Source organism: Rattus rattus, chromosome 5, assembly GCF_011064425.1.
Source record: "Rattus rattus isolate New Zealand chromosome 5, Rrattus_CSIRO_v1, whole genome shotgun sequence".
In the NCBI taxonomy this organism is placed as follows: Eukaryota; Metazoa; Chordata; class Mammalia; order Rodentia; family Muridae; genus Rattus; species Rattus rattus.
The window spans coordinates 150,649,874-150,676,543 of NC_046158.1; the positions used below are offsets into that span (position 1 = coordinate 150,649,874).

Below are 26,670 nucleotides of genomic sequence, written 5' to 3' on the forward strand. Positions count from 1 at the left end.
TTAACTAGGGTTCAAGAGCTACTTTGGGGCAAGCTAATTTGTTTCCTTAGTGATTACTTTATTACAGAAAACTTCAAAGCTTCGATAGAGTCAGTAGCATAGTGGAGGATGAACCAGGGACCTCATCATGAAACGAAGTGGAAGGCTCAGAAGAGACCCCTCTGCCGCGGGAGAAAGCAGAAGGCGAACGCGGGTCTGCCGTCTGCAGTCTGGACTTCCGAAGCTTTGAGTGCCTGACTTCTTTCCTCATATGGCCTGCCCACTCAGGTGCTTGTCTGTGAGAAAGGACGTCTGCCCACAGGGAGGATTGAGATACCTGTTGTGTGTGGACGCTTGAAGCTCTTGATCTCAGTGAAATTCCCACCATCTCTGTCCTTCCCTTGAACCCTTGCACTGTAGACCACCTGCAGGGGCCATGTCTCTCAGACTGGGACAAACCTGAAGGGAGGCGCTGCTTTGAGTACAGCACTGGTGTGCGGGCAGGCCCTGGCCTTTTCCTCTGAGAAGCTGTTGCTAATTTCTGTGGTACTTGATTCACAGTAGCCTCGGGCAGGGCCTAGTCTGTGCTTGTAGGGGAGACCTGCCAAAGCACCTGCCGCCTGGCTCCTGCCCTTGTGGTTTCTGTTCCAGATCCATGCCCCATGGCTACCAGTTCAACACAGCTAAATCAGTGTGCTTAGCCCTGTTAACCTGTTAGTGTTAATTAAGACGGCAAAGCAGGTGGCCCTGTCAGAGCTGATGGTTCAGGTACGAATTGTATGTTAGAAAACGGACTTTCATTGGATAGTGACTCTTGCAAGCAGATTGTTGATGTAAGCTGTTACCAGACATGGAACATTCTGGAGTGAATCATGTTTGATTGGGTTTTAACACGTTGCCATTCTTGTTCTGTTGCAACAATATTTTTAAGCCATTAAGTCGACTTTTAAGAGTGGTAAAGGAAAATGAGACTAATTTATCATTAATCATCTCTGTCGCCCTCTTAATTTCTGTTTTCTTCTATGAGCATAGGTACTTGAGAAGGCTGAGAGGTGAAGAAGGAACAGCAGCGAGTACGGCGGGACTGGGATTCTATAGAGTACTACAGCCCCTCCTCTCCCTCCCCTGAAGCCAAGTCTCTGCCCTGCTGTTTGCTGTAGTCTTTCTTTTCTGGGATAGTTGTTTCTCATATGTAATTGTAAACATAGTGTCTGGATGCGATTGTCCCTGGTAAGGACGTGGAGACCATAAAGAAAGCATGTTGACAGGCTGGAGAGATGGCTCAGCTGTTAAAGGCTAGGCTTACAACCAAAAATATAAGAAGGCATGCTGTCTTTACTGCTGTGTAAAATGCTTGACCCTTTGCTGTCAAATCTACTTCATTTCATTCCTACTATTGAAAAAGTTAAGGAGAATTTCAGATTCTACTGAATGGCGTGGCCCTCTGGGTAAGTTTAATGTGGACTTTGAACAGCTGATCTGCCTCCAGCTCCCAGCAGCTGGAATTACAGCTGTGCCATCAGAGCCTCACTTGAAATGGGCATTCTGTTTGGTCACGCAGCCTCTGTGATTCTCCAAGACATCTCCAGTTCTTGAGCTCACGTGCTCCTTCTGCCTCCTGAGTGTGTTAGGGCATGAGCCACTGTGGCTGAGCGTGCTTGAGAGTGTGTTAGGGCATGAGCCGCTGTGGCTGAGCATGAGAGTGTGTTAGGGCATGAGCCGCTGTAGCTGAGCATGCTTGAGATTGTTGTAATCTTTCCCATGTCTCTTGGTTTCCCAGATGTTTTGATTGCTTCCTGTGGACTGTTCACTTTTAGTTACCTCTAGGTAACGAAGAAACCAATTAGCCCACGCCCTTCAAAGAATCTTGTGTGGTGAGACTTGTTTGGCCTTAGGTTGCTATGTGGCCTCTGTGTTTGCTAGTCAATCTACCTTCCTGACGCCTGCTTTTTTGTGAGGCCCTGTGAGGGGGTTGTAGGTGCCTCAAACCTAGCAGCCTGGGTGCCCAGAGGTTACAGAGGATTTCCCACCAGGATTTCCCCCTCTGACTTGCATAGGGTGGAGCTGCCACAGGATCTCAGGTCGTCCCCCTTCCTACCTCGATTGATGAGACTGAACCGGATGTTAACCCGGTGCAGTGCTTTGGTCAGTGGATTTGAGCCTTTTGATCAGAAAGAGGTCTAAACTCTGGGAAACAAGAGCAGACGCCGCAGTGTGGAGAAGCGCTGACTAGCTGTACCCTCGAATAAGCCATATCTGCGTTAGGCTGAGCCCAGATACCCCCCCCCCCGTGCTGTCCATCCAAGCTCATTTCCTGTGCAGAGAAAGGGACTTTGAAGTGAGAGGAGCACTTCCTATCTTGTCTGAGCCTTACACACACTTCCTGACTTACTTCCTCAGAGCCCGGATAGCATCTCCAGCCCCACTCTCACTTCTGTGTGACCAGGTGGCTAGCCAGCCTTTATGTGGCAGGGAAGTATTTTCCAGGGCAAGGATCGGTTGCTTCTGTGTCTTTTGTCCCCTTAAGGAACTTGACGGTCCATCATCTGGCCCATTGGGTAATGGTGGTGATATCGGTTGGTTGTGGGTATGGCAGAGGGCTCTCGTATGAATAGAAACTGCACACTGGCATCACTGTTATCTAATCCGGGCTTCGGGGACAAGTGTGGCAAAGTGAGAGCACAGTGAAGACAGAAAGTGGAACTGTAGGGCACACCTTTAAACAGGCTAACCACTGTCCAGCTCCTGGAGCAGCCGCTGGCCACTGTCCAGCTCCTGGAGCAGCCGCAGTGCCCCGGCAGTTGTCGCTGGGAGAACCTGGTTGTACAGAGGTAGATGGGGTAAGAGGGACATCCATGTCACCTAAAATCTCTCACATGGGTTATTTCAGGTCAACTAGTGACTGCAGCTTCCCTCCCCCTCAGGAGCCCTTAGTTATTTTGGAATAAAAAAACAGTATTTTCAGAGTGAGCTCAAAGGTGCCTGCCCCCCTCTATGTGTAACAAGTAAAAATAAATGGAACCAAAGGTAATTTTTAAAAAAGGCCAATAATCTGCTGTGAAATTTTGGGAACAAAACAAAACATGAAATCTGAGATAACACATACTGATATTTTGATGCTCTTTTTGGCTTTTTATTTTGTTATGCTAACTAAAAGTTTTTTACTTAAAATTTTGTGTATAATCGGCCTGTCTGCTGCCTCTATCGTACATTAGCTTGTGGTGGAAACAGTAGACATCATCTGTATTTTGAGATAATCCATTGACTGCTGTCTGCCTCTGTTACACAGTAGTTTTCACACAATGTATGTGTGTAACTTTCCAGAACTGTAATCATAATTAAGCTTTTGTCCCATGTATGATTGTGCTGCCTGAAGGATCGAAGGTTATTTTCCTCTCTTGGTTTATCAGCCCCCTGTCCAGCTCTCCATTACATATGAGGAGACCAGGGCCCACCTCTACAGAACCTTAGAGGGCAGCTTCTCCGTGTCCATGGTAACGTGGCGATATCTCTTCTCTGAGATGGTTTTCCTGGGGATGACTCAGTCTTCGTCTATAGGTTGTCCTGAAGATGGACAGCATAATGCATAGCCCACATTAAGGAGCTCCTGCTGGGACAGCATGTCATTTGGGCCTTTCCAACCCTCCTGCTCTCTATTACATAAGAGTCCTCAGGCCCACTCTGCTGATTTCTGTTAAACAACGTCACAGCAGAGACGGTGTGTGCCATGGGCTCCACCCAAGGACTCCATTCAGCCATTTAGAGACACCGAAAGATTCTTTCAACCTTGTTGAGTATTGGTTTCAATGTTAGCAGTTCACTTTGGGGGCTTTGAGAGCACAGAGAGGGAGCGAAGTGAGGAACTCTGTTCTCACAGACCAAGGCACAAGGTTAGTTCTCTGACGCACTGTACTGATGGCCAAGGAGCAGGCTCATCTCTGTGTATCAAGAGGGGAGGAAAAGCAGGTTTGCCAGGGTTAGTTTTCTGGTTTTTTCCAAACTTCAGTCTGTATATTCTGTGGATTTTTTTCTTCTATTTTGTCATCTACTTTGATAAACCATCCTTTACCCCTATTAAAGTAAATGTATTTCTAATTCGAGGTTGAATTCTAGATTGTATGCATGTATGCATGTATGTATTTATTTTTGTGACAGGATCTCATATATCCCAGGATGGCTTCAATCTCACTGTGTAGCCAAGATTAGCCACTTACTTTATTATATGGCATGTGTTCATGGGTATCCACAGAGGCCAGAAGGGTGTTAGTTCCCTTGGAGCTGAAGTTACAGGTAGTTTCGAGCCTTCTGATGTAGATGATGGTAACTGAACTTAGGTCTGCTATAAGAGTATCGATCACTCCTAAGTCCTGAGCCATTCCTTCAGCTGGGAGGATGAGCTTTAATGCTGGCCCTCCTGCCTCACCTCCCTGTGCTGCCACCAAGCCCAGTTTGCAGTCCTGCAGATGGAATCCAGGCATCTACCAGTGAGGTTGTTCCAAGTATCACTCTCTTTGGGGAGAGGTTGGGTGGGGCAAGGTGAGACAGGGTTTTTCTGGTTGTCCTGGAATACGATCTGTAGACCAGGCTGGCCTTGAACTGACAGCTTCTGCCTCCTGAGTGCAGGGACCAAAGGCCTGCATACTGCACCTGGCTTGTGTCACTGTCTTTTAACATTAATTTTTAATTAGTTTGTGAGTACAGGCACAGATATGCCATGCCACAAGCCCAGAGGCTAGAGGAGTTGCTCGAGTGGGAACTCCTTTATCTTACAAATTCCAGGGACTGCACACCAGCCTGGGCAGTGAGCTCATCTCATTGGCATTGCTTGTTTGCTACAAAGCCCAAAGGCTGGTCTAGAGCATTCTATTCTCCTGCCTTAACTTCTTTTATAGATGAACTATTTTTCTTTTTTATGAACCAATTGTCTAAAGAATTTTGTTATAAGACCAGAAAGCTGACTGACTGCAGCTAAGCTGACCCCAAGGTGAGGTTTTGGTAGGTTCCTTCTCTTCTGGTTTGTGAGTTTGCCCTATAAGTGCCAGCAGAGGACCTAAGTCTCCTGGTACTCAGACTGTGTCCCTGAAGCACTTCTGTGGGGCCTCCTGTCCCTTTGTTCTTTGTTTCATTAGACCTGAGGTGCTATCACAGGCCTGCAAGGCTCTTTGCTGGCATTAATGGTTTTGGTCCTGTGCCAGGGTATGTAGCCCTTTTTAGTCTTCTTCCTGGTACCTGGAATTGGCCAAAGCCCTGAGGGGCAGGGCAGCTGCAGTGTGTCGTTTCACCCTGGGATTCTCCTCAGAATTCCATCTCTTAGCCTTGTGTTGGCCTTGGCAACTCTTCACAGTCTGTAGTTCTGTCTGTCTGTCTGTTTTTCCTGGTCTCTGGCCTGTCACAGGTTCTCAGTTATCACTGAAGCAGAAGCTGCTTTCTGCAGATCTTTACCCAGTGAGAGGACCCGGGGAGAGCCTCCCACACAGTAAGACAGCTCACAGCACAGTAGGAGCTACTTCAGAGTCCAGAGTCCTCCTGTAGGTCATCTACAGTGGTAAAACAGAAGCTGCTGGGTGACTGCTCTGTTACAAACAAACCAACCAACCTTCTCTCTGTGAAGACGAGAGGTCAGCTTTCAGGAGTTTATTCTCTCCTTCAGCCTTGGGTGGGGAGATTGAACTGAGCTTCACAGGTTTGTGAGACAAGTTATCCCATTTTGAGACAGGACCTCACACTGTAGTTCTGGACTGGCCTAATTTAAAAGGTTTTAAAGGTTAACATAGAGAAGTTAAAGCTTGGGGTTGGGGATTTAGCTCAGTGGTAGAGCGCTTGCCTAGCAAGCGCAAGGCCCTGGGTTGGTCCCCAGCTCCTAAAAAAAAAAAAAAAAGAAAAAAGAAAAAAAGAAAAGAAAAGAGAAGTTAAAGGAAGTTAAAGCTTCATCCAAAACAGGGTCCCCGGGTCTCAGCCCTGCTGATAGTCAGTCCAGGCAGGATGGCATCTGTCTTGGGAAGTTGCAGGACACTTGGTAGCCTCCCTGGCCTTTATGCCCCGGGGACCAGTAGTACTCTTTCCTATGGGTGTGAAAATCCTATATATTACCACCTGAGAAGCAAAGTCACCCCCCATTTAAGACTTGTTGGTAACATGTGAGAAGTTACCAGCCCTAACTTCTTATCACTACCAGAAAAGTAGACTTGAGTTTTGAGTTGTTGAGTGGCTCTCTGTGGCTAGTGCACCTGCTACCCTCATTCTGGACTGACAGCTGAGAGGAGATCCCTGGGCTCCTGCAGACTAAGGTAGTGTGTGTCTGTGACCTGAGAGCTTAGCCGTCTTTGGGGTCTCAAGGTGCTGAGTACACGCTCTGGGCAGGGACAGGCATCGACCTTCTTCCTGCCTTCCGTCTCCTCCTCAGTCCTATGCAGGAACCAGTTACCTGACCTGGCCCAGCAAGTTGGTACAGAGAATGTAGCAATGTAGCATTGGGGTTGAAGAGGGATGACACAAAGAGTTAGGGCTAAAACTACGAACTGGAACCAGAAGACAAAGGACGTGAACTGCTCTGAGCAAACTCGGGAGACCCTGTCTTCAGAGTGAAGGGAAGGAGAGAGTAGAAGAAACAGTGGACCTTCCTACATGCTGGGATGCGACCTGCATGATTTCAGGCAGATGCTGAACAGTGCTCTTGTTCCATAGGCATTTCCCAGGTTCCCAAATTCTCCTTTGGTGCCAGAGGTGTTATTACTAAGTCATGGCTCTTTTGGTGATCCTCTGGCCCCATGGGACCTTGTGGGTGCTAAGTCAGAGAAGACGACATCAGTACCTGGGCATCTGGGATGAGGAGAACTCTCAGCACTGTACAGATTGATCACTGTTCATGCATGTTCCGGCTTGGAGCATGTGTGTGTGTGTGTGGGGGGGCGTTTCCAAAAGACTTAGGCTTCACAAATTAAGCCTGGTGTCACACACCTGTAATCCTGCTCTCAGGTCACAGACGCATTCTCATTACTCTCTCAAGGCTGCAGCAGGGCGATCCAGAGTTCAAGGGGTGTGTGTCCCCTGCCCCCCCCCCCGGCTGCATTGGAAGTTCAAGGCCAGCCTGGACTATATGAAACTCAAAAGATTTAAAAATGATGCACAGCTTCTGATAGATCTGAGGACTGCATCTAGGTGGTGACCTGCGTTTTGATTTCTGGGTCGGCTGCAGTTACTGTCTGACTTTTCCAGGGCAGAGTAAATATGGCTTTCCTGAGTCCTAGACTGTTCTGTAAAATTACAAATCCTTTCACACTGTCTTTGAGGAGACAGGCAGATCTCTGCCTCCCCATTGCTGGGATTATAGGTGTATCCTTTACTGAGAGGAAATTGGGTTTAAGGCTTCATGCTTATGTAGTGAGAATCTGAGGACAGCTTTCAGGAGTCTGTTCTCTTTCGACCCAGAGTTTAAACTCAGCTCCACAGGCTTGTGAGTCAGACTTCCTACCCAGCTCTAGCTGGACCAGCCTAACATAAAAGCTGGGGTTAACACAGGAAGTTAAACGCTTCACCCAAAACAGGGTCCCTGGGTCTCAGCACTATTGGCGTCCCAAGCAGGAAGGTGACTGTAGCCCAGGTTGGCTTTGCACTTGTGGCAATCCTTCTGCTGTAGCCACTGGAATGCTGAGATGACAGGTGTGAGCCATCATGTCTGTGTCTGGCTTTTGTTGTTATTTTTGTTTGTTTTGAGACAGAGTTGTCCTCTGTATAGGACTGTCCTGGAGCTCTCTGTAGACTGTGAGTACCGCTCATGTCCACTGATTTCGTTTACTAACCCAAGGGACTATTGCTTTTTTCATTGTGTAGGTGGGAAGATTGTCTGTGAGCTTAAATGGCTGGCCAGATTGCACTATTAGCTTGAAGTAAAGCCAGTGCTTAGGCCCAGGTGTCCTTATGGAGGCCAGAGTCACTCTACGCCCTTTTTAATACCTTTGGAGTGCTGTTGCTTACCGCAGTGGACACCCAGATGTTGATGGTAAAAGGTGCTAAGAAATCGGTCTAGGGGCTGCTGAGGCACCCAGTTAGCTACCCAGTTAACATGCATGGCTTAGACCCTTGGCACTGCGTAGACTTGGTCCTCAGTACTGCGTAGAATTAGTATAGTGGTGAATCCCAGCACAGGGAAACAGAAATTTATCCTCACCTATATATCAAGGCCAGCCTAGCCTGGGCTACTTGAGACCTTACCTAATAAATAATAAAGTAAGAATAAGAACAATAACAACAGTAATACAATAGGATGCATAAAGCAATTCCTCAGAGGCTAGATCAGGTCCTCTAAGAGCAGTCAGTGCTTCTAACCTCAGGCTTTCAGCCCCAAGGTTTATTTAATTTAGTTCACAGCTTTGTTTGTTTGTGTTTGGTGATAGTGCTTGGGTTTGAACCCAGGGCCTCCTAGGTGTTGGGTAAGTAAGTACTCTGCTGTGCTGCCTCTCAGTCTGACTGAGTGCTCTGCCGAATCTTCTCAGTCTCCTGTTTGCCCGCCTGCTGGCAGTGGCGGTGTGACATGTGCTGTGGAAAGCCTGACTCGGGCTCAGCACTCCAGTCCTGTCCACCGCAGGAAGCTCAGTCAAACAGGAACAGGACACTTCTTTGTTTAGCCAGCGTTCAGCTTGTCTGAGACCTGTTTCACAAAGGTACTGTTTAGTTTTATAAAGGGTGGAAAAGAAAGGTAGAGGCAAGAGGTCATTTTAAAAATGAAACTGGGTCAAGCCACACGCGTTTAATTCTAGCACTGGGAAGGCAGAAGCAAGCAAATCTCTTGAATTTGAAGCTAACGTGGTCTACATAGTTGCAGGACAGCTTAGACTGCATAGTGAGACTCTGACTGTACGTGGTTGTGCGTGTGCGTACACACACACACACACACACACACTACACACACACCACACACTATACACACATACCACACATCAGACACTCACACCACACACATACCACACACATACTACACATACACCACACACACCACACATCACACCACACATCACACATACATCAGACACTCACATCACACACACACACACACACACACACACACACACACACACACACACACACAGAGATAAATGGAGCTGGGCCTAGACTCCTGTCTGATCAATTCCCATAATCCATTTAATCATCACAGCATTTCTGAGGCGGGAGGTGGGTGAGCAGAAAGATGAGGTACCCTTTGTTCCGTTGTTGTCTCTGCCTTTAGCCTTGGTCTTTGCACAGTAAGCATGGAATCAGACCAGTCTGTCCAGGAGATGGGAAGGGCTCTGTTTTGGGCTTCCAGAACTCTTGCTACCTACCATTGTCATAGCATTGACAGTGCTCACAGTGAGGTAGATGGACAGGTAGGTGGTCAAGGCTCTTCAAGTCTTAAGAGCCCCTATAAATAACTGCTCTTGTTCTGTTTCCATAAATTATCGTAACGCCTTTTTTATCAGGAGGGGAGTCTGGGGAGCCCTGCCACAGCCCTGGCTGGTCCTGGGCTCAGTGATGCTGATGTCACTGTGTGTGGCTGATCGTCTTCTTAAGTCTCTGGGTTCTTCACAAGGCTTGTCCTTGAGAGAGCTCACAGCAGAGGGTATACCTCTTAAGCTGTGGCTAGTGCTTGTCTTGTGGTCACTGCGGGACTGCTATGTTCTTGGGACAGTAGAGGAACTAAAGGAGGGGCTCCCACTCCTTCTGCTCCTCTGTGACAGTCCAGCTCTGCTTTGATCCCAAGGCTTGCCTTGTTTACATCCTCGCTTCCTGTGCCAGCCTGGGGCAGTCATCGCTAAGCCAGCCTAGCTCTTTTTCATGGTGCTGGAAGTGAACCCAGGGCTGTATACACAAGAAGCAGGCACTGAGCTCCACTCCCAGCTGTAACTCTCATCTGTTAGTTTATGTCCCTGGTCTGTAACTCACGAGTGTGCTTGAAAGGCTGACACGGGCTGACAAAACTGTGGAGAGCTGGGCATCCATCCTGTCTTGGAGCAGAGTTAGCACAGTCCTCAGCTAATAGCCTAACTTCATCTCTGCTTGTATGGCTGCTCCCAACGTCAGTTCAGTTACCGGACCAAAACGCAGACACATTCTCATCCCCACAGGGAACATTGGTGTCTTGCTGGGAACATCATTTTCTTGAGTGTGTTTGTTCTAACTGCAAATTAGCAAGATGCTTCTAGAAAGCTTACTTAGAGAGGTGTCTGGGGTAGGATGTTGTGGTTAGAACACTATAATATTCTATTGTTTTTGTTGAGACCCGGTTCTCCCATGTAGTCCAGGCTGCTCTTTATCATGTCCGCTCCAGCGTCAGCCCTTGAGTGTTAGGATTACAGGTGTGAGGACACTGCCACACCTGTTTGTTATGATCCCTAAAGGCATTTGCCCTCAATAGACAGCTGTTCTGTGTGTGTGTGTGAGAGAGGGGGGCTCCAGAGGTGTGCATTGTATGTATGGGGCTGGGTGTGAGTTAGAGCATAGTAGGCACATACTCTAAGGCTCTGGAAGGGCCTATGGGTGTTTGAATTCAGGAATGACTTTTGGGATAGCCTTGAGACAGCCTAAAACATGAAGTGGATACCCAACCTCCAGTGATCTTCCAGGCGGCAGAACGGAGCCTACAGCTGCAACTCCGGACATTGAACCAAGAGACTCAGCTGGCCGGCTGGCCTGCCTGCCTGCATGCCTCTATTTTGTAGGGGTATTTTATGTGCATGTCTGTCTGTGTGCCATGTGGGCCGCTGGTACCTAGAGAGCAGAAGAGGATGTTGACTCCCCTGGAACTGTATTTATAGATGGTTAAGAACCTTATGGGTGCTGGTAACCAAACTTCAGACCTCTGGAAAAGAAGCCAGTGCTCTGAACTGCTGAATCATCTCTCCAGATCTAGCTTTGTCTGACTTTAAAGATGAGTCAGGAGGGAAAGACAAGGCAAGAAGAGAAACTAAACATAAAGTAACCACGTTATGTGTATGCGTGTGCGCATGTGCTCGGATGTGTACGGAGGTCAGCTTAGGTTCCTTAGTTACCATCACCTCATCTTTGAGTCAGGGTCTCTCTGGCCTGGCGTTTCCTGGGTAGGCTAAGTTGGCTGTTGAGGGAACTGCTGTCTCTGCCTCCCTGGCCCTAGTTGCAGGTGCACACCAGCACCCAGCTTTTTAATGTGAGTACGGGCCAAAGTTTTCATGCTTCCCTAGACCCTTAGCCCCTTAGTCCCTTGTCTATTATTTTAATTTCTGGAGAGTTATTTATTTATTTATTTCATGTATTTGAGTACACCGTTGCTGTTTTCAGACACATTGGAAGAGGGCATCAGATTCCTTTTTATAGATGGTTGTGAGCCACCATGTGGTTGCTGGGAATTGAACTCAGGACCTCTGGAAGATCAGTCAGTACTCTTAACCGCTGAGCCATCTCTCCAGCCTTGAGAGTTTTTTACATTAACTTATTTATGCATGCACAAGGCTCAACTTTTTTTTTTTCTTTTTTTTCTTTTTTTTCGGAGCTGGGGACCGAACCCAGGGTCTTGTGCTTCCTAGGCAAGCGCTCTACCACTGAGCTAAATCCCCAACCCCTAAGGCTCAACTTTTGACTACTTTATGGGTACCCTTTCTACCACTCTTCTCCAACCTATTTCACCCTTCCAACCCCCAACACTAGGTAGGAGAGAGAGAAGGCTAGAGGGGGAAGGGGGCGCGGGGACCATTAGACTACTTCCAGCTGATTAGAGGCAGCAAGTTTCTTGGGGCAAGCTTGATCTCTGCCATTAGGATACCCATTTCTTCTCATCTCTTTGCACACAACTTCTTGACCCACCACAACCAGCAGCAGGCAGAGCAGCCGCAGCCCTCTCTGGGCTCTGTCTAGCATGTATACAACCTTTCAAGAGTCTTAACATCAAACACTTGCAGAAACTCTCTGCAGCTGGCAAAATCACACCCCTGCTAGAGCACAAGGCAAATCCTAGTCAGCTGCTGTGGACGGTCTGAAGCAGCCTCATCCCACACCTGGGAATAAAACAAAACCATTTCAATAACCATGCCTGTGCCTCGGGTGTTTGTGGAGGTCAGAGGGCAACTGGTAGGAATGGATTCTCCTACTGTATGGGCTCTGGAAACAAACTCAGATTATTAGGCTTGACGCAAGTTCCTTTACTTGCGGGGTCATCTTGCCAGCCTCGTTGGTGTTTTGATACAGGGTTTCATGTAGCCCAGACTGGCCTTGATGCTGACCTTGAACCCCTAAACTTCCTGCCTTTACCTGCCATGGGGTGGGATTACCAGCATGTACGACCGAACTCAGTGTAGTATGTTGAGTTTTAATCTCCAAACAGGAAAAGAAACCAAACAAAGCAAGACAGGTTTGCTGGGTTAGCCCTGCTTGGCCAGCTTCTGGTGCTCTGATCTTTTGGCACAGCACAGGCCAGAGCTGCAAATCCAGAATCCCAAGAGGCTTTGAGCACCCAGAGATGCTGTTGTCAGGCAAGATGGGAAATGCTAATTGGCCTCTGAGCGAGCAGGGCTGCTGCTGAGCTCCGTCCCTTGACAAATGTGCTCCCCTCGGCAGTCTTGTTAATATTTAAAAATAAAGTGCCAAATCTATTACAGCCTCTGTAATTTAATTTTTGCTGCATTTCTGAGCGATACGGTTGCCAGCATGGTATCAGTGTGGGTTAGGCTTCAGCTGCTTGTTCATCCATTAGTTTGTTTGTTTCCTTACTTATTTGTAACTACAGTGTGTGAGTGACCGAGATGAGAGTGATGGAAATACTGACTTGAGAATGAATGGTTTGTGTTTGGGTATTCCTACAAAGGTGACTTCGGCTGTCCCCCCTCCCCAGCCCTCTCTTTGCTTCCAGAGAGAATACTTTGTTGTAGTGATAAGTTGCTTTCTGAAAGTCCAGGATGCAGCAGGGCATTGTCTGAGGTCATGACCCTTACAGAGCTGCTCTTAGAGTGTTGTGACAGGCATTGGAGTGGCAAGAACGAAAGGCTCTGCCTTTGCACTGAGGTATGTGGTACCTGTGTGTGTGGACAAGCTCCCACGGGCTGGCCTTACAGGTCTTGCTACAAGGCCAAGGATAATCTTGAGCCCTCAGTCTTCCTGCCTCCACTTGTGAACTTTGAACTTGCAGGTATGCACCACAGTGCCTACAGGCTTTGTGAACTCTCTTCTAAGTCGTGCCAAACAGGACGTGGACCCAAGATACCTTTAATCATGCATATATGTTTGTGTGTGTCATGTGTGGGGGTGTACCCCTGTAGGCCAGAGGTGTTAGAATCTGTGGAGCTGGAGTTACAGGCGTGTGAGAGCCACCTGAAGCGAGTGCTGGAATTACACTGGGTCCCTCTGTAAGAGTAACGCATGCTCTGAACCCCTAAGCCATCTCCAGTCCAGCATGGTATGGTAGATCCTATAAACCAAATAATGGCTTGTGGGACAGGAGATAGTCACTGGACACCTTAACTTCTTACATAGCCAGCTGGGGCCTATATATACCCCTAAATCATGATCCTCGATTCATTTACAGGATTCTTAGTTTTAATATATTTTGACTTAGGTTTATTTGGCAACTTAGATAGATCCAAAATCAAACTTGTCCTGCACTGTGTTTTGAGACAGGGCCTCACTGTGTGGACTTGGATGACCAGAACTCCCAGAGGTCTACTTGGCTCTGCCTCCTAAGTCTGGGATTAAAAGCAAGCACCCATCTGCTCTGAGCTTTGTCTGACTGGCATTCTGTCAGATCACAGGAGAGGCACCACCCATCTTCGGTGGCCTCTGTCTTCTGTTTGCTCTGCATTGCTATCTGGGGCTGCAGGCAAGTGTTAGCTGCAGTCTCCTATTTAGACTGGAGGGAAGCCTCCACCTTCAGACTCTGGAGTCTTGTGTGTGTGCTTCAGGCTGGGCAGTTTCTAGTGCTTTCTCTGGGTCTTTGGCTACTCTGATGAAAACTTGGCTCTGACCTCAAATGTTTGGCAAGTCGGGTGTTAATATAAACTGGGATGATGCCTTCTTAGAAACTGGAATTCTCAAAGAATAGATAACCCCATTAATCTGTTAGGATCCTCCAGGCTAACTGTGATCCAATTATAGTGTCCTCCTCACTAGACACAAAGAGGGGAGGGTGGCCTTTTGAAGGAGGGTCAGCGCAGAAGCTGAGTCAGAGAGGTCCTTTGGAGCCTTAACAGGAAGCTGAGGCAGGAAGATGCAAGTTTAAGGCCTGGGTTGCAGGGCGTGTGTCACCTGAGAGATAGAATTCATTTGACTTGCTGTGTGCCAAAGAGCAGAAAATCAGTGCGGTTTGACACAGAAACCTTTATTATACAAAGCTTTCCCTAGGGGGGAATGTTTTATTGTAACAAAGAAAGAAAATAAATAATTAAAAAACAAGGACAAAAAACAACTCTCTTAATAGCCAGGGGTGGTGGTACGAGACAAAGGCAGGGAGAGCTCTGTGAGTTTGAGGCTAGCCTGGTCCAAATAGAGAGTTCCAGGCAATCCAGGAGGATTCCTTTCCTAGGTAGGAAAGGAAAGGAGACAGGCAGACAGACAGACAAACTTATCTCTCCTTTGCTTTCTGTTCTCACTACCAAATCTGTAAAGGTTCAGTACAGAGAGAACAGCATGCTGTAGAGCGTCTTTGACTCCGAATTCTCCCTACCCTTCTTGTTTATGTAGAGTTGCTTTTTAATATTTAATTACATTGCTGTTTTGTTTGTATGTATCCATGTATCTGTGGATATGTGAATATGTTTGAGTACATATATGGAGGTCATGTGGATCCCAGAGATCCAATTCAGGTGACAGGCTTAACAGCACATAGCCTTGCACACTAAGCCGTCTCGCCGGCCCTGTCCAGATGTTGAAGCCTTCAGGGTGAATATGCTGGGCACCATGTCACCTCCTCAGCCCAGACCTCTCTGTGCCTGCAGTCAGTTGCCCTTAGGAAGAAGTTTGTTTTGTTTTCTCTTGAGACAGGGTCTCACATAGTCCAGGCTAGCATCAAACTTGTGTGTCACCTTGACGTCTGGTACATCCCAAGTGCCAAGGTTATAGATGTGCTCTCTCACCACACAGAGCCAGAAGACTACTCGGAGTCTGGTATAAATGGCGCTCTCTGGAGAGGGGCCCTGCAGCCTTTGTCAGTACTGAGCTATGGTTTTTATAGATAGTTGTGGTTCTGGGAAGCTCTCTCTTCTGGGTTTCAAGACAAGGTAGATGACTTGAGGGGAATGTGGCATCCCTTGTTAGCTTTTGTAAAGCTGAGGTCATTAGGTATGGCAGGGGCAGGTGCCCATCACAGCACATGTGCTATGCGGCAGGCTGCGGCTTACTCAAGGGCAAGATGCCTCTTGGTGAAGTGGGCAGGGTCAAGGTAGCATGTCAGCTAGGAAGATCAGAGATAGGAGTGGGCAGTTCCAGCCGTGGGATGGAAGGGCATCAGGAGAGGTAAGAACTTATGAGCAGGCAGCAGCAGGAACCTGATATCACAGGACGAACCAAGGCCGTAGTGGAGAGAGTCTGGGACGAGAAAGCAGACACACAGAGCCTGGCTGTGCTCCCACAGTATCTTTCCCTGTCTAACTACCCAGTCCAGGGCACTGTGGGTGCTGGTCAACACTGTGCTGCTGACAGTAGCCAAAGGCTCTGTGCAGCTCCTTCTGGCCCAGGATTCCCGTTGGGCATGTAGTGTGAGACTTGAGCGTCTCTGCTTGACTCTCTGTGTGGGGGGCATGTGCCTGGTGAGGGTTGGTCAGTTTCATGCTATTCAGAATTTAAAAATCTTAGTTGCAGTTAGAATTTATATTCCTACCTATATAAATATGGGGAGAACTTAGAATTTGCATTCTCACCAACAACCTTGGTAAGAGTGGGAGCTGGGGCTTAAACTACCTGTCTTGAGCTGCCCAGCAAGCTTTGTTTAGATGTCTAATTGAGTGCCATTTAAAAGGACTGGCCAGTTGGTGGGGTTGTTTGCAAGACACTGCATGTATGGCTATTGATTTCATCACATTGTTTTATTTTATATTTTAATGTTTGGAAATAAGTTGACTGGAAACAACCTGTGGTAGACTGAGTGGCTTTTGTGTCTGGGATTGGAAGGCCTTGGAGAACAAAAGGCAGTTTCTCCCTTAGTCGGCCTGAAATGAAAGCCTTTGTTTGCCCTTTGTCCTGTGATTCCACTGTTCTGTGATTCCACATCCAGTTTCCTTAACACTTTTGTTGCTCCAAAGCATTTAAAGGATAGAATAATGCATGCATGCAAATTCTGCAGCCAAAAGTCTCCTTGCATTTTAGGGGAAAGAAATGTAGCTTTTTATTTTTACTTTCTAAAAGCCAATCTTTTTCTTGGTTTGTGTGAGTTTCTTGGTTATTGATATGGGGTCTTACTATGTAGCCTTGGTTGGCCTTCCTCTGCCTCATGTGAGATGGAATTAAAGGTATGGATTACCAGGACAGGCTTTATAACAAACAAAACCAAACCAGGGTCCCATATAGCTGAGGTTAGCCCCAAACACTTAAAAAGGATAACCCTGAATTCCTAATCCACTCAGGTCTCTAGTGAGATTACAGGCATGAGTCACCATACTTACTTTTTATAGCTTAAAAAAAAAAAAAAAAGATTTATTTGTGGGGCTGGAGGATGGCTCAGCAGTTAATAGTACTGACTGCTCTTCCAGAGGTCCTAAGTTCAATTCCCAGCAACCACATGGTGGCTCACAACATCTGTAATGGGATCCAGTGTTCTCTTCTGGTGTGTCTGAAGACAGCTACAGTATACTCTTACACATAAAATAAATAAATAATTCTTTAAAAAAAGATTTATTTATGTGTAAATGTCGGTGTATTTGAGAATTTCTTATTTTTCCTCCTGAGACAGGGTTTCACTGTATAGCCCCAGCTGTCCGGGAACTCACTGTGTAGACCAGGCTGTCCTTGATTCAGAGATCCTGATTCTTCTCCCAAGTTCTGGGATTAAAGGCATATGCTACTCTCCAGCTAAGTGTCTGTGTATAAGTGCATGTGCGCCTGTGTGTACTCCTGTGTGCACCTGTGTGTACTCTCATGTGTGCCTGTGTCAGATGGCACCAAGCATCTTCTTCTGTCACTTTTCCCTTAATGCCTTTGAAGCAGATTCTTTTCCAGCGACCTAGGGTTTGAGTTTCCTCAGCTAGACTCAAAGCCAGCAACCCCGGGATCTCGCTGTCTCTACCCACCTTGGAGCTGGAGTGCCAGGCTCTTTACATGGGTGTTGTGATCTGAATTTTGGTTCTCATGATTGTTCAGTAAGCACTAACTGCTGAGTCTCTCTCTAGCTTTATAGCTTCTTTTTAAAAAGAAACTTTGTGTTTGTCAGTCTCTCTATGCTGTCTCAGTGTGAGTAGATTCTAAATGTTTAAGTCAGTGACTCTCTTCAAGCACTACATTTTAAAACCTTTATAAATCTCTGAAGGTTCTCAGAATGCCTCCTGGCATGTTGTATTGGTGCCTAGCATTGAAGAATTCTGGGAATCAATTGGGCATGTGGCCCTGACAGTAAAAAGATCTTATCAGAGAGTGACACAAGGGTGGTTTGGGCCCTTGAGAGACCTGGACTCCAGAGATAGCCCTGTTGTGAAATCTGAGTTTGCAAGGTCAGATGACTTAGGCAGACCTCTGTTCCCGCTTCTGTGACTCAAAGGCAACAAACAGCCTGCAAGTCAGTGACCTCAGAGGTCCCACATGCAGGCGTTGTTAGGAAAACACTAGTGAATCAGGAAACAGGAACTACACAGACTCCATAGGAAGCCATGGAGACGCAGAATGAATGGGTTCATTCTTCTCTGACAACCTTAGTGGGAGCCAGGACCCTGTAATCTCTGGTGGTTAGGGTGGGATTTGGTTATTCAGAACCATAGCCCATGTCAGACTTAGAAGTCCATGCACTTTGTGCCAGCACACTGGCATCACATTACTATCTTTCTACACATGCCCTCCTGTCCTCTGTTACCCATGTGACAGAGACATTGCTCCTGGTGCCTTCCAGAGTGTATGTCTTGGACATCAAACAAGTTGTCAGGTTTGGCTTTACCCATTACAGATGAGGGCTGAGCCTGACTGCTGTGCAGACCAGGTTGAACTGAGGACCATCTTCCTGCTTCAGCCTTCAAAGGGCAGCTTTGCAGGAAGGAGCAAATGCCCAGGGTTGGCCTTGGATGGAACCTTGGGGTTTAGGTGGGGTGTGGATTTATTCGTTTTGAGGATTTATTAGTTGGCCCAACTGAAGTCTAGTCCTGGACTCTTTCTTCAACGCCATGGCTTTCAGAGTGGTGCTTATACCCTTAGTGTAGCACAGACAGCTCTACTGGGCTGTGTCTTTCTTCCTGGGCACACTAACTAGGGCACAGGTCTACAACAAACTCTCCTAAGTGTATTTGCTCTTGACCTTTCTCTTCCTCATGGGTTCCTTATGCCCCATTATTTTACTTCCAATCTGGTAATTTTGTGAGGGATTTTTTTTTTCTGTGTGTGCAAGAGAAAACTGCAGGTCCTGATTAGAACCCAGGAGGAGAGAGGAGATGCTATGTCTATGCCTGGAAATGCTCTGAGTAAGCTACAGCTGCGTGGAAAAGTTTATTTTTCTTATCTGTGTCATGGTTATAAGAGACTCCTCAATGTGGGCATGGACTGGGTAGTAATTACAGTGTCATCCATCAGCAAGGCTGATTTGTGTGAAGTGTCACTTTAGCAGCCCACACACTACAGCAGCATTCCTGAACCAGTGCCTGCTCTGTGCTGTCTCAACCTCCCCCCACCCCATGCTCTCGCCTGCTTCCACAAAAGAAGTCTAAAGTCTGTGGGAGGCATTTGCTGACTCCACTGAGCACCTCACAGTTGGATATCCAACTAAAATTGGCTTTTAACTGCAGTTCAACCAGTGCGGATCAGGACCATGGTGATGGAAAGTAGTGCTTGTCAAAGAGAAGATCACTGTAATGTCCCAGAGCATGGGGTTTGTACCTATGAGATTCTGACTTCACTAAACATGTGGCCAATGCTCCAGAAGGAATTTGAAACAAAAAGTGTTCACTCGTATGGAAAAAAGGTCAAGACAGCATCTTCCCATAAAGGCGAAGTTCTCTTAGTAGGGGTTCAAACTGGAGGTTGTGTTTCTGCTTGGACATTAGCTTGTATGACTAAGTTTAGTAATGACTTTCTAGGGATGCCCATAAGTTTCTATATATAGTTCATCTCATTGGCTTGTGCATGTAACAGAAGGGTACACTTGTAGGGTCCTGTACAATCTGTCACTGCCGGTCACTCTGTATGTGACAGAAGGTACTTAGCAGCTTCTCTAATAAGATTAAGGGGATTTTTGCCTCCAGCAAGCTTAGTAAGAATTAATAACAGGCTGTGGCTGCTCTTTACCAATATTTAGCAGATTTCTAGCCAGGGATTGATAGGTTTATTACCAGAAATACCCCAAACAGATTTTCCTCCAGCTGATTCTGCAGAGATCTGTTGATGTTGCTGGTGACATGACAGGGCCAGGTGCTGGTTTGGGGAGCTGCTGGAGCCTTCCATGGGGGGCTTCAGTTGGCAGTTCTGGGGTAGCAGATGAGCGAGCGCTTGCTCTCTGCACCTGGACACTCTTGTCAGCATGGCCACCAGTGCTGTCCAAGTTGAAGGCTAAGACACCATCGGAGGAACACACATGGAAGTGGGGTTGTCTGGAGTGGCTGGGAAAAGTTGAGTAAGGAATGTGTTGAACGTCACGGGGAACATTTTGGACCTACTCCACAGTGGAATTTTCTTTGCAGATGGTACAGATTGCCTGTGTTCTTGGAAATCATTCTTTCTGGATGGTGTTTGTTAGATGGTGCTGATCCCAAGCGGGCTGAGTCTGGGTCTGTGACTGCTTCTCTTTGTTTGGCAATATTTGCCTTCCTGTTCTATTATTTTTTTCAGGGTTGGGCACATTCCTGTGGTTAAACAGAGACGCTTTAGTGAGTGTACATATATGTGAATTTCTTAGTCAAATGACAAGACTCATTCAGTATTTACAAACTGTTAATATAACAAGTTACAAACAATTTAAATTTTTAATTTATTATTTATGAGGGATGGAAGTTCTCAAGAGTCAGGTCTCCTATAACCTGAATCCCAGACATCAAACTCAGGTGGTCAAGATTGACCAAAGCACCTTTATCCAGTGAGTCATCTTGACCCCAAAGCCAGGCCTGAAAGGGGACCCTGAACTGCAGAAGAGCCCAGAGTCAGCTGAGCACCAGCTAACAAGCACGCACAGTCACTTCTCTCCTAGCTGCTTCCCACTCTGACCTCCTTAGAGCGATGGACTATAAGCAGAGGTTGTTAGCAGGGCGAAGCCTTTCTGCCCTAGCTTATTTTATCAGGGTGGTTTTTATCACAACAGCAGAAACACAGTTGGGACCAAAAGGGAAGGCTGGCATTGGCTTCCTCAAGAACTCTGTGCTGACCTAAGTTTGAAGGTTTCTTGAGATTTATATGTCTGAAGAGGAGACCATTATAGCCCCAGTGAAGCAGATGTGTATGGCTAAGCCTAGAAAGCTCTGTCTAGTTTTGTGCATGCTGGCAGGGTAGTCCAGCTTCAATCTGTTAACCATTTCATTTCAGCCACCGGGCTCGGTTGTGACAGCACAGCAGCAGGGTGTTCATTGTAGGAGAAAAATAAAAAACAAAAAGGAAAAACAAAACAATTGTAGTTGGGGAGGGTGACACACACCTAAAATCTCAGCATTAGGGCGATGCTGGAGGGTTGTGAGTTCAAGGCCAGCCTGAACTACACAGCCAGTTTAAGGTCAGCCAGGGTTTTTTAGGGAGACCCTGAATCAAAAGAACCAAAGCAGGGCTGGGGAAATGGCTCCCTGGATAAAGTACTCTGGTGCAAGCATGAGGACCTCAGTTCAGCACCAGCACGAAGGCTGGGTGTGGTTGGTGATCTGTACTCCCAGCATTGAGCTGGCAGAGTCAGAGATTGATCTCCCAACACTCACTGGCTGCCCAACTTACAAACTGGTGAGCACCAGGTTCAGTTAGAGACCTTTCCTTGAAAATAAGGGGTTGAGAGATGGGGGGTGAAGACAAGATGCTGGCCTCCACAGGTGCACTACTTAATCCCCTACAAATCCAGATCCAAACGAAAAGCTCTTAGTGATGGAGCCAGTAGGGAACAGTGGTTTATCCCACCTCTCGGAAGTCATTGTGGAGTGTGGATGGCTTTCTCAGTGCCTTGAATTCTTAAGGAGAGGAAGAGAGACAAAGAAGGATGATAAATGTGCACCTGTAGCACCGTGGTTCCAGGCGTGCCCGTGGGCTAGCCACATTAGTGTCATCTGTGAGCTTGGTATAACTTTTAGGTCCAAGCACGACTGCCCTGGTTCCAGTGCCTGGGGGCAGATGCAAGAACCTGGCTTTCTGAGCCGGCTTTGGGGATGGCTGCACCAGAGGGCCCCCTCTGGAGGAGGAGGGGGGAGGGAGAGGATTGTCTGCAGTGCCCAGGTACTCTGCACCTTCCGTGAGCATGTGTCTAGGGCCAGAGAGAGATTCAGTTGGTAAACTGCTTCCAAAGAGCCTGAGTTCATCCATAGCGCCCATGTGAAAATGCCAAGCACGAGGCCTTGTGCTTGGAACCCCAGCGCCAGGCAGTGGAAACTGGAGCATCTTCAGTACTCACTAGTCAGCCAGTCTTGCCTCATTTGTGAACTTCAGGCCAAAGAGAAGCCCTGTTTGAAAGGAGGCGGATGCCGTTCACTGAAGGCCCTTCTGTCCTCAGACCTGTGCTTACACCCCCTTCCCCCCAGTCCATTGAAGGAACAGCTTGGTTTTAAGATGCTTCCCAGCAGCTGGTGTAACAGTCTGTTAGAGGTGAGGGAAGATGGGGTCATGTGAACATAGAAAAATGCCACAGAAAGAAGCAGGCGAGAGATCTCATAGGAGATTTAAGTCTTGTGTTTAATGTTGAATGGTCAATGGAATGCTGTCCTGCCATGACCCTGCACTCACTGCAGGTATAGAAAATGAGATGTTGGTCTTGTGCACAAGCTTCTCAGAGCTACAGCTTTAAGATTCTGACGTGGAGAACAAGCCCTATATCTGTTCTGTTCTTGGAGGGTGGGGTGAGTGTGCATGTGTCTTCCAGCACAGAGCCCTGTTGCATCCTGTGGCCTTAGTGCCGAAGCTGTTCTCAGTGTGACAGTCTTGTGCTGAGTGCCTGGGGTCTCCACACTGAGCTGCTTTGTCCCACGCCATTCCCACCACCAGTGTAGCATCACTGGCTGAGTGGAGTGCAGTGGCGTCCTTTCTGTTCTTACCGCCTGTTCTGTGTGGGGCACAGGGATCATAGAGGTGCATGTCACTTGGATACAGCTTGTTAAGCCAGAATTGGCAGCCCAAGGCCACATGTGCTGAGGACCGAGTGCCAAGACAGTAAACCCTGTACAACAGCCTGAGGCCACATTGGAGGCCAGCCAAGTGTCAAAGATTCCACCTTAGACACTAGCAGAGAAGACTTGTAAGTCACTCCTGTCCTTGTGACAGGGACTGAGTCACGTGGAATAGCTGGCCAGGAAAGAAGATATTACTTGTGGGGTGTGGTTTGCCTCCTGCAAGCCTGAATGAGCAGCCACACTAGCTCCTGGTGAGGTGACTGGCCCGTTTACACAGTACATCTTAGTTTACTCAGGTTACTTGAAGAGCACGCAGCCTGAGCTTACTGCCTTGGGTGTTGGTGGATGGGTGGGACATTTTAGTCTATCATTCTATACAGACTTCAGTGCTGGGGTGGGGATAGAGGTGAGGCTGGGGGTAGGAATGGAGAGGGTGGGGAAGAGTAACCTGTAGCTTCATTCTGTGTGAGGAATAAGTTTAAAGTGATTATGTGCTGAGAGCAAACAGAGACCTTTGAAAGTGTTTTCATTGGTCTGTAAAGGTCTTTATTACTGTCACTGTGCTTGACAGCACTGTGAATGAATGTTTGCAGATCAGGTGGGACATAACTGCAGTTTACTGCTTTTCTACACTTATCTCGGGTTGACTGAAATCCCCCTGAGCCCTACTGGCTGCCCAAGAGCTGTGAGTATCCTGAATCCTGGGTAGAGAACCAGGGATGAGACCTCAGAAGGTTTTAGAGGTGAGAGAGGCTTTAAAGGCTCAGAAATAAAGAGTCTCACTGCTGTGTGATGGATGCTTTTGCCCATGCATGCTAGTCATCTCTCTTTCCCCCCACTTTTCCACAGTGAACACCTACCTCTTCATGGTGCAGGCTCAAGGCATCCTGCTTCGGGACAACGTGAGGACCATCGGTGCCCAGGTGTATGAGCAGGTGGTTCGCAGCGCCTACGCCAAGAGGAACAGCAGCCTGAATGACTCAGGTGAGCTAGGGAAGAGAGCCCTAAACAGTGTCTGCTCCCAAGGAAGGCAGGGAGGGCTCAGGAATCACCTCCATAAGAATGTGTCGAAAGACGGGCTAGTCCAGATGTCATCTCAGCTGTGTTCAGAATGTGCGAGCTGACCAGAGGCTGCATTTTCTTTCTTTCTTTTGTTGCGTTTGATTTGTTTTTCAAGACAGGGTTTTTCTGTATAGCACTGGTTGTCCTAGAACTTGCTCTGTATACCAGGTTGGCCTTGAACTCAGAGATCTGCCTGTCTTTGTCTCCCAAGTACTGGATTTTATTCTGAACTTAATGTTATCTTTTAAAATATGGCTTTTTGTTTGTTTTGTTTTTGAGATAACGTTCCCCTATGTAGACCAGACTGACTTCAAACTCACAGATACATCAGCCTCTGCTTCCCAAGTGCTGGGATTAGAGGTATTCACTATTGCACCTAGCTACTGTGGGGGCCTTTGGGGAACCTGCTTCCCGCAAAAGGGTTAATATAAAGATGCAGAAACATCTATGCAGTCTAAGGCTATTGTATTGGCCTTTTGCTGGGGCAGACTCAGCTATACTCTAGCTTAGCCTGACTGCCCTGCCATGCTGCTCTGTGTCTTTACCTTCTTGTCCTTGAATCTGTGTCCTCTGGCTTGGTCCATCTCCCCCAGCCTTCCTCCTGACCTCTGCTCCAGCCCAGCCACCAGCTCTTTATTCTCCAAAAAGTCACATTCTAGTCTAAACCAGTCAGCAGGACAGTGCTGATCCATCTCTTTAGGTTGCCCTTTGGCCTTAAGGGCTGTGTGACCTTCAGCAGCAAGCTTTTTCAAAAAGATTTGTTCATTTTATTTATATGAGTACACTGTAGCTGTCTTCAGACACACCAGAAGAGGGCATCAGATCTCATCACAGATGGTTGTGAGCCACCATGTGGTTGATGGGAATTGAACTCAGGACCTCTGGAAGAGCAGTTGGTGCTCTTAACCACTGAGCCATCTCTCCAGCGCCCAGCAGCTTGCTTTTTAACATGATAATCTCAGAGAATCATCTTTGGGCTGGTGAGAAAGGACAGGACTTTACATAGAGAGCTGGTGGTGGGCCACAGAGAGGACAAGACCAAGCACTTGACAGCACTTAGCTCTGCCAAGACTTAGCACACCAGACACACCTTTATATGGGGAAAGGTCATCTTAGCACTCACCTTAATTTACAGGGGCTGGGGGTGTGGGGTATGCGAATGCTATGGAGTGAGTAAGGAAGTTGGTTCTCCCACTAAGTGGGTCTCAGGAGTTGAACTCAGCTCTTCAGGCTTGGTGGCAAGCACTTTTTCCTTCTTAAGCACTTCACTGCTCTCAGCTTTTCCTTCTTTCAAGATTTATTTACTATTCGTTCGTTTGTTCATTCATCCATCCATCCATCCATCCATCCATCCATCCATCCATCCATCCATCCATCCATCCAGAGAGTTCATTTATGTGTAGGTACCTACACAGGCCAGGAAAAGAGTGTCAGATCCCTTTAAACTAAAGTTACAAGTGAGTGGGACCTGAACCTGGGAGAGTGTCAAGCACACTTAACTGCTGAGCCATCTCCAGCTTTCTTTCTTTTTTTTTTTTTTTTTTTTTTTTAAAGAGAAATAATATAACTCAAAGTCCCAAGTCCATCCCCCCCACCACCGCAGAAATGCTGCCCTCCTTTTGGTTGTAGATTGGTATCAGGTGTAATCCATGAGCTGGCAGGTGGGGCAGGGAAGGATGTCACCAGCTGTTCCTGTGGTGTTCAGACCCAGTGCTCACCACCCGAGTGGCAACTCACCACCACCTGAAACCACAGTTTTGACTTCTGCAGACATCAGGCACACGTGTTCTACATAGACCCACATGCGGGCAAAATACTCATACACATTAAAATCTCAAAACCAAGAAAAGCATTCTGTTTCTTACCCCAGCTCCCAAGACAGGTCCAGTGTTCAAGTTGTTCTTCCTGAGTTTTGTCCCTGGATAAAAGGCCTAAATGTATTAGCCATTAGGTTATTGGGTTAAATGTACTAGCCATTAGGTCATTGGGTTAAATGTATTAGCCATTGGGTCATTGGAAGCCTCTTAGTACTCTTTGAGAAAAAAGATGGCAACAATATAAATCAGGCTGAGTTGAAAATTCTCCAGTCCAGTCATGGACTGAGTGAGAGCCAGCTTTAGTGTTTGTGCCCCTGTGTGACTCTAAAGCTTGGGGCAGGAGGCCATTCTCACAATGCAGAAGTGTGGTGCAGCAGCTCAGCTCTGCTCTGCAGGCCGGCCCTGCCCTTGCAGGGGGTCTTCTGCTTGCTGCTTTTGTTGAGCCTTGTGGGAGGAAATGCCAGGGCCTTTTCTGGTGTGGCAGGATCAGTCCCCTGGAAAAGAGTCCTCTGCTGACGTGCTCCTAAGTCCACTCAAGTGATGGGCACAGGATGTGTGGGCATTCTGTGTGCACATGAGATTAAAGGTGCAAACCCTAGGGGTTGGGGATTTAGCCTCAAAGGCCCTGGGTTGGTCCCCAGTCCAAAAAAAAAAAAAAAAAAAAGAAGAAGAAGAAAAAGGTGCAAACCCTTAAGAGTAAGAAGACTGCAGAGGGAAATGAGGTTGGGGAGTTCTGGTGAAGGGCTGAGATAATGCAACAGGGAGCCTTGCTGTCCAGAGTGTCCTCAGTCCTCAAAGCACAGGAATGGCCAATGTCCCCAAGTTTTGGGGACCAGAATAAGTGTGAGCTGGGGATTGGGAGTTTTAGGTCTTCTTTGGTCACATAGCAAGTTTGAGGGCCAGCCTGGGAATCATGAGATTCTTTCTCAAAAAACCAAATGGAATAAAGTGAGCGACCAGTCTAGGAAAGCCGGAATTGGCTGAGCAGCCTAAGGGGCGGGAGCCTGGGAACCTCACGCAGTAAAGCAGTTCCCTCCACAAGGACATGGGCTTTTATGCTCTGTGCCTGGTGCTTAATTCAGGACTGTGGTTATGGCCGAGGGCTACAACAGATTTCTCTGGGGAATCTTATCTTATCTTACAAGGAGCATCTGAGGAAGTGGGGGCACTGAGCCACAGTGCCCTGTCAGAACACACTGCCATGTGACCTGGTGTCCACGCTCTGGCAGCTGCCTGACTTCCCATTCTAACAAGGAGAAGCAGGCCAGCGAAGGGACGACTTCCCTGTCACTCAGGTGCTACCCCACTTGAGCACTGCAGAGCCAGAGAGCCGTGTGTTCCAGGCTGGAAAGGGCCCTGAACGGCCATGGGGTTGGAAGTAGATTGTCAGCAAGGCAAAGCCAGGG

General features: G+C 47.5%; 1 protein-coding gene across 1 annotated transcript in view; it reads left to right on the forward strand.

Moving 5' to 3' along the window:
- B4galt5 (beta-1,4-galactosyltransferase 5) overlaps positions 1-26,670 on the forward strand; it is a 50,680-nt gene that overhangs the window by 11,554 nt on the left and 12,456 nt on the right. The window contains exon 2 of the mRNA XM_032904759.1: positions 23,235-23,369. Coding sequence (XP_032760650.1) covers positions 23,252-23,369 — 118 coding nt within the window. The 5' untranslated portion in view covers positions 23,235-23,251. The remainder of the gene's footprint in view (positions 1-23,234; positions 23,370-26,670) is intronic.